At 44.1% G+C, this 18,918-nt stretch overlaps 2 protein-coding genes across 2 annotated transcripts in view; both read left to right on the top strand.

Annotated features, from left to right (window-relative positions):
* The window catches only part of LOC144134959 (aurora kinase A-A-like), a 37,839-nt gene extending 36,142 nt beyond the window's left edge, over positions 1-1,697 (top strand). The window contains exon 8 of the mRNA XM_077667750.1: positions 1,556-1,697. Coding sequence (XP_077523876.1) covers positions 1,556-1,660 — 105 coding nt within the window. The 3' untranslated portion in view covers positions 1,661-1,697. The remainder of the gene's footprint in view (positions 1-1,555) is intronic.
* Positions 1,698-15,961: 14,264 nt separating this feature from the next.
* LOC144134951 (aurora kinase A-A-like) overlaps positions 15,962-18,918 on the top strand; it is a 31,636-nt gene continuing 28,679 nt past the window's right edge. Inside the window, exon 1 of the mRNA XM_077667741.1 lies at positions 15,962-15,991. The gene's annotated coding sequence lies outside the window, so the exon portion shown is untranslated. The remainder of the gene's footprint in view (positions 15,992-18,918) is intronic.

The raw sequence follows: 18,918 nt of genomic DNA, 5'->3' as shown, positions 1-18,918 counted from the left end.
GTGTGTGTGTGTGTGTGTGTGTGTGTGTGTGTGTGTGTGTGTGTGTGTGTGTGTGTGTGTGTGTGTGTGTGTGTGTGTGTGTGTGTGTGTGTGTGTGTGTGTGTGTGTGTGTGTGTGTGTGTGTGTGTGTGTGTGTGTGTGTGTGTGTGTGTGTGTGTGTGTGTGTGTGTGTGTGTGTGTGTGTGTGTGTGTGTGTGTGTGTGTGTGTGTGTGTGTGTGTGTGTGTGTGTGTGTGTGTGTGTGTGTGTGTGTGTGTGTGTGTGTGTGTGTGTGTGTGTGTGTGTGTGTGTGTGTGTGTGTGTGTGTGTGTGTGTGTGTGTGTGTGTGTGTGTGTGTGTGTGTGTGTGTGTGTGTGTGTGTGTGTGTGTGTGTGTGTGTGTGTGTGTGTGTGTGTGTGTGTGTGTGTGTGTGTGTGTGTGTGTGTGTGTGTGTGTGTGTGTGTGTGTGTGTGTGTGTGTGTGTGTGTGTGTGTGTGTGTGTGTGTGTGTGTGTGTCATAGGAAACCGAAAATAACAAGATCGCCTTTTTGCGCGCGCCTTATGGTCCAAGTTTAGTCTCCTTAAAAAATTTAAAATTGGCTCAGTAAAAACTAAAACCCAGAAGGAAATTTCTTTGTTTTTTCTTGCACTACACTTTCCTGCTTCATTCATCTTGGGGATGGCAATTTTATTGGTTTCTATGACAAGTTGCAAGTGGCGACACCGCAAACCTCCTCCCAGCATGGGACATTTCCACAAAGTCTGGCAGCAATATGTCATTTTGTGCAAATTTGAGCTTAGAATTTTCTTTTTGTTTACGTGGAATCAGTTCGGGTGATTTCCACGGGCAACACTATATTTGGGGTGTTGCAGACATAGCCAGCACGTTGACTAATGCTCGCTGCGCAAAATGTTCTCTCCTTGTGTCAGGTCATCCTAGGGATTTTATGTATGGTGTACCGTTCAATCACTGTTTCAGCCATTTAACCTGCGCACAGTTTTTTTCAGTAATGTTTGGGACGTCGTTACTCAGTCGAGGATTGTGCAGTCTTAGGCCACAAACAGCGTATTAATTTCGGTTTGCGTTTTTAAAATAGTTCCGCTCTATATGCTGAAAAATGGTTTGCTATGCTGGTGAAAGGGAACTTCAAAGAAAATGATGCGATTATGAACTCGGAAAGTCCAAGCACCTTAGAGATGCCTGCAACCCACTGTCTGAAAACAAATTGCCACCTTACGCCACGCATGTGCAATTCGTGTTAGCGACAAGAGCAATCAACAGCTAAAAGTGCACATCTGTGGCTTCACACTAGCAGTTGGTGCCTTGCTGAAGCGGATTGTGCCAGTAGTGGGCACAGGAGTGTCAACATGCATTTGTTTGACACCAGTTGAGTAGCGGACAAATTATGGTATGTTTCCTAGAGGGCACCATATTTGAAAGAAAATGTGGATTATAAATTATTCGGGGGATTCCATGATCCGCAAATGCTTCCTGTCATTGAACCAGGTCTTATTGATTTGTTCGTGTGGGAGTGCCTGCGCTGAGCATCGTCTTCCTTTTTCTTTTTTTTCAACAGTTGTTGAAGATACGGCCTGCCGACCGAATTTCTCTAGATGAGGTCCTGAGTCACCCCTGGGTGACCACAAATGCCGACACCAGTATAGAGTGCAAGACACTCTGAACAAAGATTCCGCCGGGAGCCCACCTGTACATAAAGAGTGTACATGATCTGTGTGCAGCATATTTTATCTGACAGCCCCAACAGAGCTGTGCTTTTTTAAAAGTGCTTTTATCAGCACCTCTACAGCTTTTATTTCCGACCTGCCGGCTAAAGTTTGATGCTCAAACTGGTGTAGGCGTGTGTTCACAGATGGAGCTGTTTCAAGTTGGCATGTTCAGCGAGAAAGCAGTCCAGGCCATCCACAAGAATTTCAAGACTACAAAACTGAAACCAGGAAAGGTAAAAATTCGGGCAATTTCCGTATGTGAAGAAGTCGGTTTACAGAAGCTCGCAAAAGGTATTCACGACAGCAAGCGCAATAGTTTGGATGTGTTTTTCACTGCGAACACACACAAGGAAGGTGTACCTTTCAGGTGCATAGTGAGCGAAAGAGGATCCTGGCAAAATCTTGTTAGCCGCTACCTTCAAAAACAACTCAATAACCTGGTACTGGAAGATCCGTTTGGTGTCAAGAACAGTCTGGAAATCATTCAATTGCTGCGCGAGAACGAATCACTAGGTTGTATTTTTTTTTTGTAGATGTGGTTGATCTCTTTTACTCTATACCACATGCAGAGTTGATGGCATCTGTCTTGGCCTGCATTGAAACAAGCGGCCTGATTGCTTTCCAAAATACTGCCGGAATATCTGCAGATAACTTTTTAGCACTCTTAGAGTTTTATTTGTCTTCGACAAGCGTTTCTTTTCAAAGTGAAATGTATGTGCAAAAAAGAGAAATATGCATTGGTTCGTGCGTCGCTCCCGTACTGTGCAACATCTTTCTTGCGGGCATTGACAGAACCTTATCGGTGGCATTTGACGCAAGCAAAGTTCTCAAGACCTTTAGGTACGTTGACGATTTTTTAATTATATTGACTAAGCAATCACCCTTGACTTATTTGCAAACTGTGCAGGATATCCTTTTAGATTTTAAACAACATGGCAAGGGTTTGGATTTTACTTATGAACTCGCGGAAGAAAAAAAGTTGCAGTTTTTAGATATTGACATAACCATTACTGACGAAGGCGTTTGCTGGATGTATCGACCTCGTGCCCGCAAAGAATTGTTGCCCTACGATTCGACGCACCCTAAAACTGTGAAACGTGCCATTGCCATCATGTGCCTTAAAACATCTCTAAAAAATCGTGCTGTCATAAAGTACAGGAAAGCTTTGATATACAGATACAAAAGCTTAGATAGGCAGGCTTTCCTTCCCTGGTAATTAGTTCTGTCACGGAAGCATTACTGAAAAAAGTAAAAAAGAAAGAGAAAGAAAGAGCGAAGATGGTGAAGTATCTGAAAAGAAAATCAAACCGGTGGTGATTCCATACTCCCACAAAGTGGCTCATAATCTTAAGCGTGTTGCTGCAAAATACAAAGTACCAGTGGTCTTCTCTGCACCCAGAAAACTTGCATCGCTGTGTCGAAAGATTGGAAATGATGATGCCAAATCAACAGAATGTGAAATTAAGCATGTAAACCCGTTTCTGAAATGCGCTGTGGGGGTGGTTTATAGCATACCGCTGACCTGTGGAAAGGTGTACAGCGGCCAGACAGGCCGATGTATTAATGCACGTTTAACCGAGCACAAACGATCACTAAGAGTTGGTACCGGGTCACATTTGCCGCATCACTGCAAGGACTGCGGCAAAGAAGAGAAGAATTGTCAACCAAAGCTCCAGGAAACTCAAATCCTTTGCAGAAGTAAAGATAAGACTGCCCGAGAACTGCTAGAAGCCCACCGGATTAAAAAAGGCGGGAGTTCCTGCATCAGCACCCCATCGCTAGTCATACATAAGAATGAGAGTATATTTTTAGATAAGTTTAGAAAGATTTGAGTCACTTCCCTACCATGCAGTATCCATACCATCGCCAGTATCTTTTACCCTTTGCTTGTGTTCTTTTTCCATCACCCCTACCTCTTGGCTATAAATAAGCCGTGCGTGTATCCAATAAACAGTTGCAAGTAGCGCCTGTGTCGTGTCCGTCTTTGCCTATATGCCGTGCCTTTTGTGCGCTTCATCCACTCAAGTTTGATAAGGTTTCGTCAGAATCTACAGAACGTCAATTGGTCGTATGTGATAAATGCTGTAAACGCAGGTGACGCATTTGATTTGTTCCGTGACAAATCAAGTACACTTTATAATCAATACTTTCCTGTTATAGAATATCGTACCTCTAAAAGAATTCGAAAACCTTGGATAACGACTCAATTGTTAACCAAAATTACCATGAAGAATCAACTGTTTCGCAAATTCTTAGCCACCCGTGAAGTCAGCGACTTGCGCGAGTTGAAAAAATACCGCAACAATCTTAATAAAGCACTGAAGGTTGCTAAAGTAAGTTACCTTGAAAATGCATTTCAAAGTACCGCCAGTGACGTTAAAGTTACGTTAACTAAACAGTCTCTTAAATCGGTCAGCATCTTCAAGTTGTGTAGACGATCTTGTCATAAATGGTCGAACAATATCCGGTTCTGACTTAGCGAATGTATTCAATGAATACTTTACTAATTTGCCGACACCGACGTTGACCGGTGCTGCAAGTTCTTTTATAAAACCTAACCACACAAACAGTATGTATCTCCATCCAGTAACTGAGAACGAAGTAATCACCGCGTTTATGTCCCTCAAAAACAGTTGCAGCTGTGATGCATATAACATGCAAATCAAGCCTATCAAATTTGTACTAGACATCATAGCCCCCATTCTTACTGATATATTTAATATGTGCTTCAGAGATGGTGTCTTTCCTGCATCAATGCAGTTAGCGAAAGTAACTGTCATCCATAAAAAAGGTGAAAAAAATAATCTCAATAACTACCGTCCTATTTCTATCTTGCCAGTCTTCTAGAAAGGACTTGAAAAATTAATTCACAAACGGCTTACATCATACTGTGAAAAGATGAATATACTAAGCGACGATCAGTACGGTTTTCGCAAGTACCGATCAACTCAGTTAGCTCTTCTTAAGCAGAAAGAATATATAATTAAAAATCTGGAGGCTAAGAAATTTGTACTAAGCATATTCATTGATTTCACTAAAGCATTTGACTACATGAATCGCAATCTTCTTACTGACAAATTCCAATATTATGGTATATATGGCCCACCTTTAGACTTACTGAAGTCTTATTTGAGTAGTCGCTCCCAGTACGTAAGCATAAACGATCACCCATCATGTCCGTTGCCAGTTAACTCTGGAGTTCCTCAAGGCAGTATATTGGGTCCACTTTTATTTAACATATATCTTAATGACATTTCAGCAATTGATGCACGAGCAGAATTTGTAATATATGCAGACGACACCACCATATTACTCTCATCAGACACGTGCACAGAACTTCTTGATACCGGTAACTCAATTCTACATAAAGTTAGTAACTGGGCAAGGGCAAATGGTCTAGTAATTAATGAAACAAAAACTAAAGCCATCATTTATCGCGCAAAGTCTCGATCTGTTCCGCAAAACACAACACTTACCCTCAATAATTGCACAGTAGACATAGTACCTAGTTTTAAAACGCTAGGCGTATTATTTACAGAAACCTTGTCTTGGGACGCCCATGTGGACCACATAGCTTCCAAGTTAGGAAACATGGTAGGTATTTTTCATCGCCATAGAGACTACCTTCCTCAGAAAATAGCATTAATCCTATACAATTCTCTGTTCATGTCGCACATAAATTATTGCATTCTTGTATGGGGTACTACCACACTAAGCAACAAGTTAAAACTGTCCCGGCTCCAAAATAAGGCAATCCGTGTTATGACCCGGTCTGCCTATGATCATCCGATTGCACCCTTGCTCCATAACCTGAATTTGCTAAGCGTTAATGATATACATAGATACCAGCTTTGTAAATGTTTGATTCGTGGCAAACTACAGCACAATAATTATCTTATTAACCTTGGTGAGTTGGTAATCAAAGAGCCATCGGGTTATAATACGCGAAATCCCTTATACTGGAAAGTAGAGCATTATCGAACTAATTATGCAACACACTCTCTAAAATATCAGATACCAACTCTTCTCAACAATTTTCTTCAAGAAAATATAGACATTCTTAACATTCACCTCAAACATTTAAAACAACTTTTTTTTCCTTCATGATAATTCACGACACTATTTTTGTAATGTCCTTATTAGTTTTATATCTTAAGCAATGTGCCGCTGTACCATACTTTTTGTGTCCTTATCGCTATATTTAATGCTCAGCGAGTAAGAACCTAACCGTTTTTTCCTTTGCTTTCCTATGTCAAATGATGTGCTAGACATTTTTATGTGCCTTCATTGCTTCACGTCATAATATGCTGTGCTACTCATGCTCCTTCCGTACCCATAATTTCTTCATTGTGTACATTGTCGACTTGGCCTACCACTGCATTTTGTGTTTGCTCCTAACCGAAATTTGTTTTTCTTTGGCGCAGATACTTGAATCTATTGTACATTTGTAACTATTGTCTTCATTATTCTTTGTTACTAGTTTCTGATCGGTGTTCGGTCTGTGTTCACTACTGTTTTGCCTTTGAGGGGATAAGGCCTTAGTCAAGCTGCGTACGCAGCTTTTTGCCTTATCTCCTCCATTATATGTAATGAAAGACCAATAAATTATATTATTATAAATTATATGGCATAAAAGAACCACATAACATACGACATGAAGGATGCAAAATTCACCTGAAACAAAGCAATCGCTGCTAGGTGCAGCACACTCTCTGAAAACGCTGCAAGTCCCTTCGCACACAACTGTGTGTATATATAACGTGTCAGTTAAAAGATTCCTTAAAAAAAGAGTTGTAGCTATCGCAGTTAAGCAATTTCATTACACCTTTATCACCAGCCCTCTCAAAGAAGGCTTCGTTCACAAGGCGGGCCAATAAGCATCTGCAAGCAATATTTCGATAGTGCAAGAGGCTAGGGGAAAGCTTGTACGCATTTATCACTGGTGGGTAGCTGGGAGCACTAGGAATTATGCCCCACACCTCCCATTTGAGGAAAATGTTCATACGACTGAGCCACTACAGGCGTCAGCACACTGCGGGTCTCAGCTGTGAGCGAACACACCAGCACTTGTCCCGTCCTCTCCTTTTTGGCCTCGTGCCATTGCACTGGTTCACCAAGAAATAACACTTGCGTAAAAATAGTGCACTACAATTTGTGCTGTGCTGAAACAGGTGTCGCAGTACTGTAGGGACTTGAAGGATACAGTAACTCGTCGGAAGTCGATTTGGAATGCATCATTTCCAGGCACTACACATATGGTAGCGTGGTATAAAACTGCAAGAAGCTAATGACACCATTCATCCCAAGTACGGTAATAATTTGTAATTTCCTCCTGATCTAATGAAAAGGGTTCACCTTAAGCTAAGGATAACACAGCAAGCCATGTAAAGAAAAATGATAGGTGTAACGTTAAGACACCGGGAGTGGGCAGAGTGGGTAAGGGAACAAACGCGTGTTAATGACATCCTAGTCGAAATCAAGAGGAATAAATGAGCTTGGGCAGGGCATGTAATGCGAACGCAAGATAACCTCTGCTCGTTAAGGGTGAAGCAGTGGATTCCAAGAGAAGGCAAGCGTAGCGGGGGTTGCAGAAGGTTAGATGGGTGGATGATATTAAGAAGTTTGCAGGAATACGGTGGGCGCAGCTCGCAAAGGACAGAAATAATTGTAGAGACATACGAGAGGTCTTTGCCCTGCAATGGGTGTAGTCAGGCTAATGATGATGTTCCCGGATCTAACGTGGAAATTTCTTATATTTCTGCGTCCATGTCCGCGTTCAATCTAAACTGCTGATGTCAAACCCAAGAAACGCCGGACTTCATTTTATCTCCATTAACAACTACAACTCCGCTTACTCTAAAATCACATCAGGGTTACCACAGGGGATCGTTCTTCGTCCACTCCTCTATTTAATATATGCTAATGATTCACCTATCTCCGTGTCTTCTCCAGTTATGCTGTTTGCTCATGACTACATGATATGCCGTAATATTGTTTCTAACACTGACCAACAGTGTTTGTAAACTGACCTTGATGTAGTAACAGCATGGTGCACATCTTGGCTTACGCCACTTAATTCTTCTAAAACTAAACTTATGTCTTTCACTTGCAATTTTCGCATTCCCATAACCTATTACTTAAATAACGATTCGGTCGAACTTGCAACTATTTACAAGTATACCTCAGAGGTCGCCTGCATTCAGACTTAACATGGCTTAACCACATTAATATAACTTTACCAACCACCGTTCTCTTCCTCGGCCTGATAAAGCAAAACCTCTGACTGGCTCCCCCGCACCTGAAGAAACTTAACTTCATAGCACTCATTTGTCAGAAGATTGAATACGCACTAGCCATTTGGGATCCTGACCAAGCCTATCTCGTAGCTAACATTTAGTCCTTGCAGAACCAGGCGGCACGTTTTGTTTTCAGAATACTCATATGCTACCTGCGTCACTGCCTTAAAAAATCGCGCCGAATTAGAAGGCTTATCTCACTGCCGTAAACTATAACTACTAACGCTTTTCTATTAACTGCATCACCATCCATCTCTTCACCACGATTTATTCCAATCACCATCAGCCGCCTTTCCGCGACTCAACCAGCCCCACACAGAGTTAAACACACCGCGTGTCGTTCATCTGCATTTGCGAAGTCATTCATACCACACACTATCATAGATAGGAATGATATACCAGCGCATATAGCCATTGAATCTAACGCATTCGCATTTTTTGATCTCATCTGCAGAGACGTTCGCATTTGAAATGCTTCCAGTTTCCATGTTTTCCATTTACTGAACTTTTTCGATTACTTCCGTTCTTTTCGTGCCTACTACGTAAATTGTAGTATTTGTCATGTCCATTACGCCTTATTATTTTTTAAACCTATACTTTGTATTATATTCTTTCTAATCGCCTGTTTATTTACTCTCTGGCGCTTAGTTATTTTTCCATGTTAAACCTTACCTGTTTATTGTCCTTTGCGTGTTAATGATGTTCCTTATACATGTTTTTACACTGAACCCCCACCCCCCTATGTATTGTCCTCGAAGGAGTACCTTTAGGTGTGCTACTCCCAAATGAGCACCTTTAGCTTTACCCCTCATATAAGGTCCTCACCCAAAGGCTCTTGAGGTATCTGTAATATGTAAATAAATAAATAAATAAATAAATAAATAAATAAACAGCAGTGTCATTTTTGCTTTTACGGCTAATTTCCTCATCCAGCCAATTTCTTTAAAAAACAGTTGTTGTTCTTGTTCTGGATACGCACACGTTGATGCTTTTTTAGTGTTACACCGTTTTCTTTATGTTTGCAAAAGCTGTCGCTAAGCCTTCTGTGCTTATATCGTTTTTTTATTCTGTCCTATTTGCTGTTAATTCATTTTACTGCTTTTATGTAACCTTTCTTTGTTTTTTGTGACCCTCATTTATTTTGATTTATATATGTATATACTGCCGTAATTTTGTTTTACTGTCGTATGTAACCCACTACTGTCTGTAATGCCCTCGGGATAAGGGTAAAGAAATAAATAAAAGTAAAAATTACACAAGGCAAACAAACACACACACACACACACACACACACACACACACACACACACACAGACACACACACACACACACACACACACACACACACACACACACACACTGTTTATGTACATGCCTCCAACAGAGCTGCACACAGTTGTGTGCAAAGCGTCACGGTAGTTGCAAGATGACAAAGTGCTTCATGTAAGGTAGGGACATAGAAACTGCCAACCTTTGACCTGGAAGCAGGTGAAGCTCCGAGAACCACCAGATTTGCTCTACTGAATTTCAAATTGGCGATCAGTAGATAACAGTCTCATTGCACATGTTAGCATCAGGCTGAGGTAGATGTAGCTTCTTTTCTTGAACAGGTACACAATAAGGGATTGCCCTAGTCATGCAGCATTATTGTTCAAGACAGTGCACCCATGCACTCATGGCTGACAAAGCCAGCTTAAAATGCTCATTTCTTTCTATGAGTGTTCACTGTTGTAGTTAGCACATGCTGTGTACTGTGCCCTACATTCTAGCACCTTGGATATTTTGGCTTTGCAGGCAAACGTAGCCAGGGAGTATGCCTAAAATAAAGCGAGAAAAAAATTTTTAATTTGGCTTTTCAGAGAAGTGTGCACTGTCTTCAGTGGGCATCAAAACCATGCCAAGACGGAAGGGGATGGAAGGAGGAGTAAAATATGAGAAAGTGGTGGCGTAGTGGAAAGCCCAAAAAACTTAGGCCACCTGGGGTCTATGTGCATGGAGGTTCCAAAGCAAACGAATACCTTTTCTGTTTCATCTCTATCAAAACGGCACTGGCTGCTGATCCGACATTGAATCCAGGATCAAGTGAGGGGCAGCATGGGAATAGCAGAGATCATCCTAGCAGCTGAATATTGTTTACTGCAGTCCCCGTGGCACCGCTGAAGACATCACTGCTTTCTCGTTTGAAACCTAATCTTCAAAGCTGCCTAAAGTGTTATAGTCACTTTTTAATTGTTACCTTCAATTTCCCTGTGGCTCGGTTTCCAAACCAACTTCAGATGTCTGTCGAGCATACACTTCCATCATATCTTGAAACTTGTACCAAAACAAAAACAAAGCACCAGAGAAAATTTTTAGCTATAAATACCAGGGATTAATTCGCAAAAAAGTGCGCATTGCCCAGCACTCTTCAATGTGCCACTTAGCAAACAGGCTACATATGTGTTTCATAACATTAGTTTGTGCACAGCTGTGACAATGCATAAATTGCAGTGCTAAAAGAGCCGCTCGCTTTCAGTCACTACAATTTCTCAAACGGACACAACATTGAGAAATAACTTATTTTTTCAAACCTGCACCTAGCATCTAAAATAAATCTGCGCATCCGCAGCACCGCCGCTATATAGAAAAAGCCGCAGTTTCGCTATGTATGAAACGGTATGTAGTGTGCCCAGTGCACAATCCAGATGCTGCGAAGACTTGTAAATTGAATGTCAGAACCTGAGAGGATCTGATCATATAATCAGACTAGCCTTTAACTCTGAATGCTTCCATGTGACCAAAGATAGTTCCTTAGCACAGATAAGCAAAGCTGCTATCACCGACCAGTTAGCAGAGCAAAATGCATTTCAAGACAGCTACCCATAAAAATACTCGAAGAGGATATGATAAATTTCCTACGGAGCTGCAGGAAACCCTGCTATATGTGCAATACAATTTATACACTTTTGAAGTTTGCATGTTGAGGAATGCATAACCCTCTACCGGACATTTTATTTTCGAAAATGGTACCAAAATGATCACTTAGTACCCCTGCAGCAATCTGTTGACAAAGCAATGAATCATTTCTATGAGCTCTGCTCGCCTTAAACCATTTGTTGATTTGCAGACAGATTGCAGCACGGGTGCTTAATGATAATTTCGGAAACAGAAAAAACGTGTATGCGAGGGCGCTAAAGCTAAGATCTCAGAGTACAGATCTAACTAATACCTGTTTAATGAACAGCATCATTTAGTGTGCAATTTAATTTGTATGCACTGCTTGTTTTCTTTGCGGTTGCTCACTTGAATGAATGTACTACTTGTTTAATAGTGAAACAAGCACTGGTCAACATATATAACGCAATTCTTTAAGGATAACAGCAACAAAGACACAAGGAGAGCAGCAGGAAAGAGGCAATTAACAGGCTGATTTCAATGCATTGCTTTAATAAACACCCCACAATGCTTGTCCATACGCTCACAGGCCAAGCAAATAAGGTGCAGCAAAAAGAAATGATCAAATGTTGCCTTCTTGGGCAATAAAAATAACACCTGGGTCAAATATGTATCACCTCTCGTTACGATATAATCACCACTACAACTATTGTCGCCATAACTACTTCCGCTGCAGGAATAAGGCCTCGACCATTAGTCCCGAGTTCACCCTGTCCTGCAGAATATACTACACAATATTACAAACTTCAGCAACTGGACTGGTCCAAAAATACAGGAGAAAAGCTGCAGGCTAACATACCGGGCCAGTCCGGTCAAGACTGTAGGCGTGCTCTGCTGTTAGAAAAGAAATAAGGTTCTCCACCAGGACGATGAGATTAGGCCAGACAGAAACCAAGATTAAAAGGAAGTGTCTAGCATGCTAGATAGGCATCAATTTCATCACTCAGAACGAAGTGGCTTATCAGTTTGTTTATTGGTTCTTGATGCCTTCTTGTTGCACCTTTTTTTGCCAAGCATGAGACCATGCGTGAATGTGAGGACAGGCAGGCGCAGACTCAACATTCTGAATGAAGAAGAAATTCACCAAAGTGAGCACCTCTCCCACTTTTTTCCATTACTCTCTGTATGCCTTTCGCAACGCTTTTCCATGGGTCATTATCAAACCTTGCAGCTTGCCACCTCAGCAACACTGAACATAAAATTTTCATTGAAAGTCTGAAGGTAGGTGGAACTTCGCAGATAGTGAATGCACACCAGAGGGTGCAATGTTTGATGCCCAATGCCCTTATACAACATAAAAATAAAAAAGTGATAGTCGAAAAGCGTAGTTAGGCCCAAGGCGAATGAGGTGTGCCAGTAGTTCAGTTTTCACTTTGGTTCCGGTGTTCAGGTCCATTGTTCGTGGATAACAGTTGGACTGTTGTAATGTTCATATTTGTGGAACTTGGTCATTGCGGCACCCGACACTTTTGTATACAACACCTTGCATACAACATACGATAATGAGAAATACCTGTAACATGGCACATAATAATCAGAAAGTGTCCTGCAGTCAGGGGTGTGCCATCCACTGCAGTCAAACAAAATGAGTCCTTACTTTTTTAAAACTGCGCCAAGTGCCTTAAAGAAACCACCAAATGATATATACCACATTTACGAAAAGTTCACAAGCGATCAGTATTCCATCACTCATCACCCACACCAGAAAAAAATTTAAGCTAGCTGGCTTTGCTAAGTATAAAAATGATTCCTCACATTGAACCCACACTTGCTGGCCAGCCGAAAAAAAAGAAAACAGGTCTGCACTGCACCTTGCTACGTCCCCGATCCGGCCTATAGCACTTCAACAAACCCAATAGCAAGGCTCGCCCAGATTTCCCACTATTTCACAGGGGAAGAGGCAGTCAAGAATGTGTGCCAAAGTGTTGCCCAAATCAATTCCGAGCAGTAATTTTTAAGAAATATTCGTAAATTATAGGGTCCACCGAGAGCTTTTAAACTTGACTGGAATACTCACAAAAAACCACCTATATAGGTTTGTTGCTTTAGAATATGCCCATGGTAATCAATGAAAAGACCTTTTTAATGATACTTGTAAATGATGAGATCAACGATAGAAGACACAGGAAGGTAATGAAAAAAGCCATCATCGGAACGGAGGGTTGACTGCGTCAGAAACGGGCAAGTTTTCATTTGTTCTTGTGCCACCATTGCTGTACCAAACTGACAGCTTCTATTTGCGCTTTTATTTTCTTTTTATATTGTGTTCTTATCTCCATATTCGTCATATGTCCTGAAGTGGTGCAAGAACTTGCTATGAACCCTGGGACCCACCTTAAGAGCCACGATGAATTCTGTCTCCTTTTCTCGGGCGAGGTACACTCTGCCAAACTTGATTTTCCCCTGTGGCCGGCCAATCTCAAAATCTTTAAGGCACCACTCCTTGACAGACAAGAACCGAACAAGGGCTATGATGTGTAGTTCACCTTTCCGTCACGTGATGCGCAATAAAAACGGCAATATAGTTACTGATACGTTTGTTGTCATTCCATTTCTTGTGGTAGGCTGGCATAAGTGTTGTAGTGAATTAATCCTACTTATCAGAATTTATACTGCAGTGTTTTCATGCATCATGCGACGAAAGTCAATTGTATATTACTTAGCAGTCGGCGGCAAATACCAAGTGGTGAACCATATGCTCTTGGTGAAGGTGATGACGATTATGGATTTTTATGGCGCAAGGGCATCTAGGGCCCGAGAGCGCCATGGCACAGGGCTTTTTCTATTTCTCAAGGTTTGGTCAAAGACCCATTTCCCAAGCATTTCACCCTAAAGAATTCGAGCACCAGACCAGGGGAAGCTTGTATTTATTGTATCACCGGTAAGTACCCGGGGGCAGTGGGTATCGAACCCCGCACCTGCCACATGCGATGCGGATGCTCAACCACTTGGCCACCGCTGCTGTTTACGTATTCTTGGATACTTGCGCTCCTGCAGCCGCCGAAAAACCAAGTAACGACTTTGGCACCTACTGGTAAACACACACATGAACCTCTAGCGCATTTACAAGACAATTAAAAAGACACAAACAAAAACAGTGCAGAGGATCCATCGATACATTAAGTGCCATATATGTTGCTTGTATGGAATTGCAGTGGAAAGTGGTTATAGTAGCAGCTGCTTTGTTGCTTGACGGCCACGTGAGGCCCATGCAGCGTCCGCTAGGTCTCCTCGTACTGTCTGTTTTTCATGGATGCATTATTTTTTTCTGAAAATCTTTAACACAGCTTTCTCGAATGCATTGGAGCGTACAGAACAAATTTTGAGAAACTGTCGTAGGGACAGGAATTCCAAAAGTTAAACCAAGGTGTTTAAAAAAGCTCAAGGAATTGTACCAATGCAGATATTTCGGTTGTAAGGTAACAAATATTTCCACGGACCTCGAATATCATACCAGCTGAACGCTAATAAAGTCATCACTGTATGCAAGATGACTTCCTTGTGGCGCCCATCGCCTTAAAAATGTGTTACTTGCCAGTGACAGGCCTGAGCGAGTAAACACAATGAATGCATTACATACATGTCCTGTGCACAAACTTTACTGCAGTCACATGCTGTAGAGACGGTTGGTGCCACTACGAGGTACGCCAGTTTTATTTCACCATGAGCCAACTTATTTTTAATCTTTGGCTCCCCGCTGGCCAGCAACACCTTCTTTCGCCCTTCGGCAGCGCCACAAAGAAGCTGATTTCCTGCACTGTACCATCACGTGAAAAACAAGAAACATACGAGTGGTCCGCACAGGTAAGTGCCACTGACCTGTCGCGAAGCCCGACGGTTTCATAGCGCAAGTCGCGTACCCCGTCTGCTGAAGCTGCGAGTAAGGAAAAAAACCCACAGTCAGCGAGTTTTGCCGGCACACACAGAAATAACGGCGACGGCCAAAATTTATACAGAGGCTGTGCTTGAAGAAGATGAATCTTAAAAGAGACAAAACTTTCGTAAGAAGCCACCCGCTATCGATCGGTGGCAGTAGAAATCATGCAAAGGTCACAAAGAAACGACCTCATCGACGCCACTCTGCGGTCTCTTCGCGCGCCTTCACCCGGAGGCTTTCGCTAAATTCTTATATTCGAAGGCGCCGCATTATCAATCGATACCATCGCACACTTGCGCTGTCGTGAAGCAGCTCTGTCAACAACTTGCAGGGCTATGATGGAGCGACGAAGAACATTATGTACATTCGGCGGGCAAGTACGAAACAACATCGCGTGTCCACAACGAAGTACTCTCACAGCACTCAGCTCAATCTGGAGAATTCTGAATCTGGGACTGCCTAAACCGTGAACCGAAAGGAAGATTCGCCGAGCTCGAATCTAACAGGAGAGCTCGGTCAAACAGCAGTGGGCCGATGCACGAGAGAGAGACGAAAATGCAGATTGCGCATAGACACGTTCAATGAAAAGCGCGCCAGCCTCTTCCGGCTCGGAGTACTCACGACTCGTCTGGGTTCGGGAGGCTTGAGAGTTATTGGCCGGGAAAAAAACAAAATACGAAAAACTGTGACGTCACATCTATGATTTGAATACTGCCCTATGGGTTCCGGGCGGAGAAAGGAGAAGTGTGGCAGCGTGCAGGGCGAGCCGGTGCGCGTGCACAATCGAACGTTGGAGCCTGGCTTCGAGGCAGTTGCTGTGGTTGGTTGAGTGGCGGGTCGTATTTTGGAGCTCGGCCTTTCCCCAAGGCCAGAGAGCCCGCACCGGCTGGGCATCCAGGTCTGGGGTCTGGCTTCCCGTACACGCTACCCACCACGGTACCCTGCCTGCTGTCTCCAGCCTCCCGCTAGCCAGGCGGCATACCGGTGAGCACCCGCCTGCTGACTCCGGCCTCCCGGTAGCCAGGCGGCCAACCGATGCGCTCATCCCTGCTTGTACCGGCCTCCTGATACTTCCCCGGTGACCGGGCTGCACCTCCGCCACCGTGTGCTTCTGGGCCGACTAAGACTGTCGCACCGGAACCCATTTTCAGACGCTGATGTTCACCTCGACATAGGTTGTGAGTACCCTGCAGTGTGTGTGTGTGCGTGTGTAAAAGCAGGAGACATTATACCTACGTCCTCGTCGCTCAAGAGGAAGTGCGTCGTTATGCGGGGTGTGGCCTGTACTAGTGGCTAGGCCTCCTGAACGGTCCTGAGCCCATTAATTACATCACATTTCGCGAGCCTGCCAGGATACGTCAGCGAGAGGGCCGATTAGCTGATCCGTATTCACGCTGAGAGCTAAGCTTGAGCGGCAATCGACCTCGATCGTCTAACTACGTTGGGTACGCAACTGGGCCTCTCGGATGCGGAACTGAGAGAGGGTAGAAAGTGAACGCTCAGCACAGAGGGAGGCACGGGCTGCGGAAAGAGAGGAAAGTCGGGAAGCCGCTGCGAGAGGGAAAGATTCTCGAATTCAAACTCAGACTCCAAGAAGGAATTAGGAGTAAGGAGACCGCTCTTGTGGAAACTCTCCCAGCGTAGAACCATGCCCTTTCTCTCAATCCGCAAAAGCTGTTATCGTTGTTTCATGAACGGTGCGACGACTTGCATGCACACTTACAGCGTTTGCATGCACACTTGCAAGGCACAGGGACACTATATCTCTTTGATGGTACCGTCACCCAATTAGCCGAGGCAAGAGTGCAAGCATACGCCCTACTTCTCAGGTGAGGTGACAGCACATTGCATGAAACGCCCCTTGTACGACGTCATTATCGGCAACATCCTAGGTGTCTGGGAACCGCCTGACCCCGACCCAGACTGGATGAACGCACGCGTTAGCGAGCATGACACGGCGCCAGTTCACCAGGGACACCTCCAGCCTAGAAATTCGGAGCGTTGTGATACCGTCGTTGCCAAGATACAAGAGGATAAGTTAACGCCGTTGCATATGCCACTAATTCAGTGCTGTGACGTCACAACAAACCAATTAGCTGAAGAGCGGTGGAAGGATGCAACACTCAAACGGCTCTTCTCTAACCTCAATAAAGAGTTTGTATACGGCACCGGTCATAAATACTTCTTCCGTGAAGAAGGAAATATCCTCTGCCGAGATTACATCGTGTCGACCGGCAGGAACTTCAAACATATAGTAGTAGCCGTAGCGTTCAGACCTCAAATTCTACAGATGGCCCATGAAAGCATCATGGCTGGGCACCAGGGAATACGATGCACGACCGATCGCACACTAGAGGATTTTTATTGGCTTGACCTACACGGAGATGTCACGCGATTCCTTAAGTCGTGCTATCGATAAATGCCAAAGAACCACACCAAAGGGCGAGGTTGGAATTCTACCACTTGGCAACAGGCTGCTGATCAATACTCCTTCCGAACGGATTTCCGTCGACCTCATACGGCATTTCTCACCAAAGTCTGATAAAGGCAACCGATGCGTGTTCACGCTGATGGACTTCGCGACACATTGTCCTGACGCCGTCGCAATTCCTGTCATTGACGCTGTGCACGATGCAGAAGCGCTAGTAGAAATGTTTTCTCGCCTCGGTATCCCCCCAAAAATTGTAACTGACCAGAGAGCAACCTTTACCGATGACCTCATGAAGGATGTAAGCCGTCTCCTCTCCATCAAGGTCCTCAAGACGTCGCCTTACCACGCGCTGGTGAATGGCCAGGCGGAAATGTTTAATGGAACTCTTAAGACAATGCTTAAGAGCATGTGCCAAGAACAGCCTAGGTCTTGGAATAAGTATCTGGCCCCATTCCTCTTCGCTTACCGTGAAGTTTCACAGGGAAGTCTTGGGTTCTCTCCGTTCCAGTTGATTTATGGACGTCATGTACGAAGGCCACCGACAGTACGAAATGAGCTCTGAACAAATCAGAGCATTGATGGAGAAACTCGCTCAACGTACGCCTATCTTGTCGACCTCAGAAGCTGGTTGAAAAACACGTGGAAGCTTTCTCACGAGCAACTCGAGAAGGCACGCCAGAAACAGAAAACATACTATGACCATAAGAGTCACCCCACAAGGTTAGTCCCGGGCGACAAGGTGCTGATTTTGCTGCCCACAGATTCTAACAAGCTGCTCATGCAATGGAAAGGGCCATCCGATATCCTTGAACAAAAAACGACGTGTATTACCTTGTACAGCTAGCGCACAAGAGCGAAGTTTTTCACATATATATGCTTAAGATGAAGAGCGCAAGCCCCCGGTGACGCGGAAAGTATCGGCCGCCGCAGAGACCGACCAACTCCCATTGGACCTTGAAGCACTCAATGTGGAGTGCCCCGTAGAACTGCCTGCTCTGAATCTCCGTCAAACACAGTGCTCTGCGGACGTCCAATTCGTTTCAGGTCTTTCAGAGGCGCAGACTGAAGAAGTACGAAGTTTGTTCCATGAATTCGATTTTATTTTTGCAAGATTACACGTACACCATCGACTGCATAAAAGCAACCGATAACGTGGGTGCTGATTATCTTAGCCGTGTTTGATTGCCCCACAATAACTTAGCTTAGTCACCATGTCGGATCCGATAACATTATTGCTTCTTTGCCTCCTGCTTGTGCGTGTTGACAACTGTATTCCTCAGCACGCGGACTTGCATCTGTATGTACATATGAACGTATGTCTGTGAACAGACAGGAACTGTGAACATTCCTCGCGGGGGACATTTCCGTTCTATCCCCCCCCCCCCTCGTGGTTCCAGAACAATTGTAAACCACTGTCTTGAAACTGGGGGAGGTTGTGATGATGTGGATTGTGCTCTATGGGTTCCGGCAGGAGAAAGAAGTGTGGCCGCGTGCGGCGTGCCGGTGCGCGTGCGCAATCGATCCTTGGAGCCTGGCTTTGAGGCAATGGCTGTGGTTGATTGAGCGGCGCGTCGTGTTTTGGAGCTCGGCGTTTCCCCAAGGCCAGCTAGCCTGCACCGGCCGGGCATGGAGGTCCGGGGTCTGGCTGCCTGCGCACGCTACCCCCCACGGTAC

This window comes from Amblyomma americanum, chromosome 1, assembly GCF_052857255.1.
Source record: "Amblyomma americanum isolate KBUSLIRL-KWMA chromosome 1, ASM5285725v1, whole genome shotgun sequence".
NCBI classification, from domain to species: domain Eukaryota; kingdom Metazoa; phylum Arthropoda; class Arachnida; order Ixodida; family Ixodidae; genus Amblyomma; species Amblyomma americanum.
The sequence above is the reverse complement of the archived record's forward strand: the minus strand, read 5'-3'. Positions and strand labels throughout refer to the sequence as shown.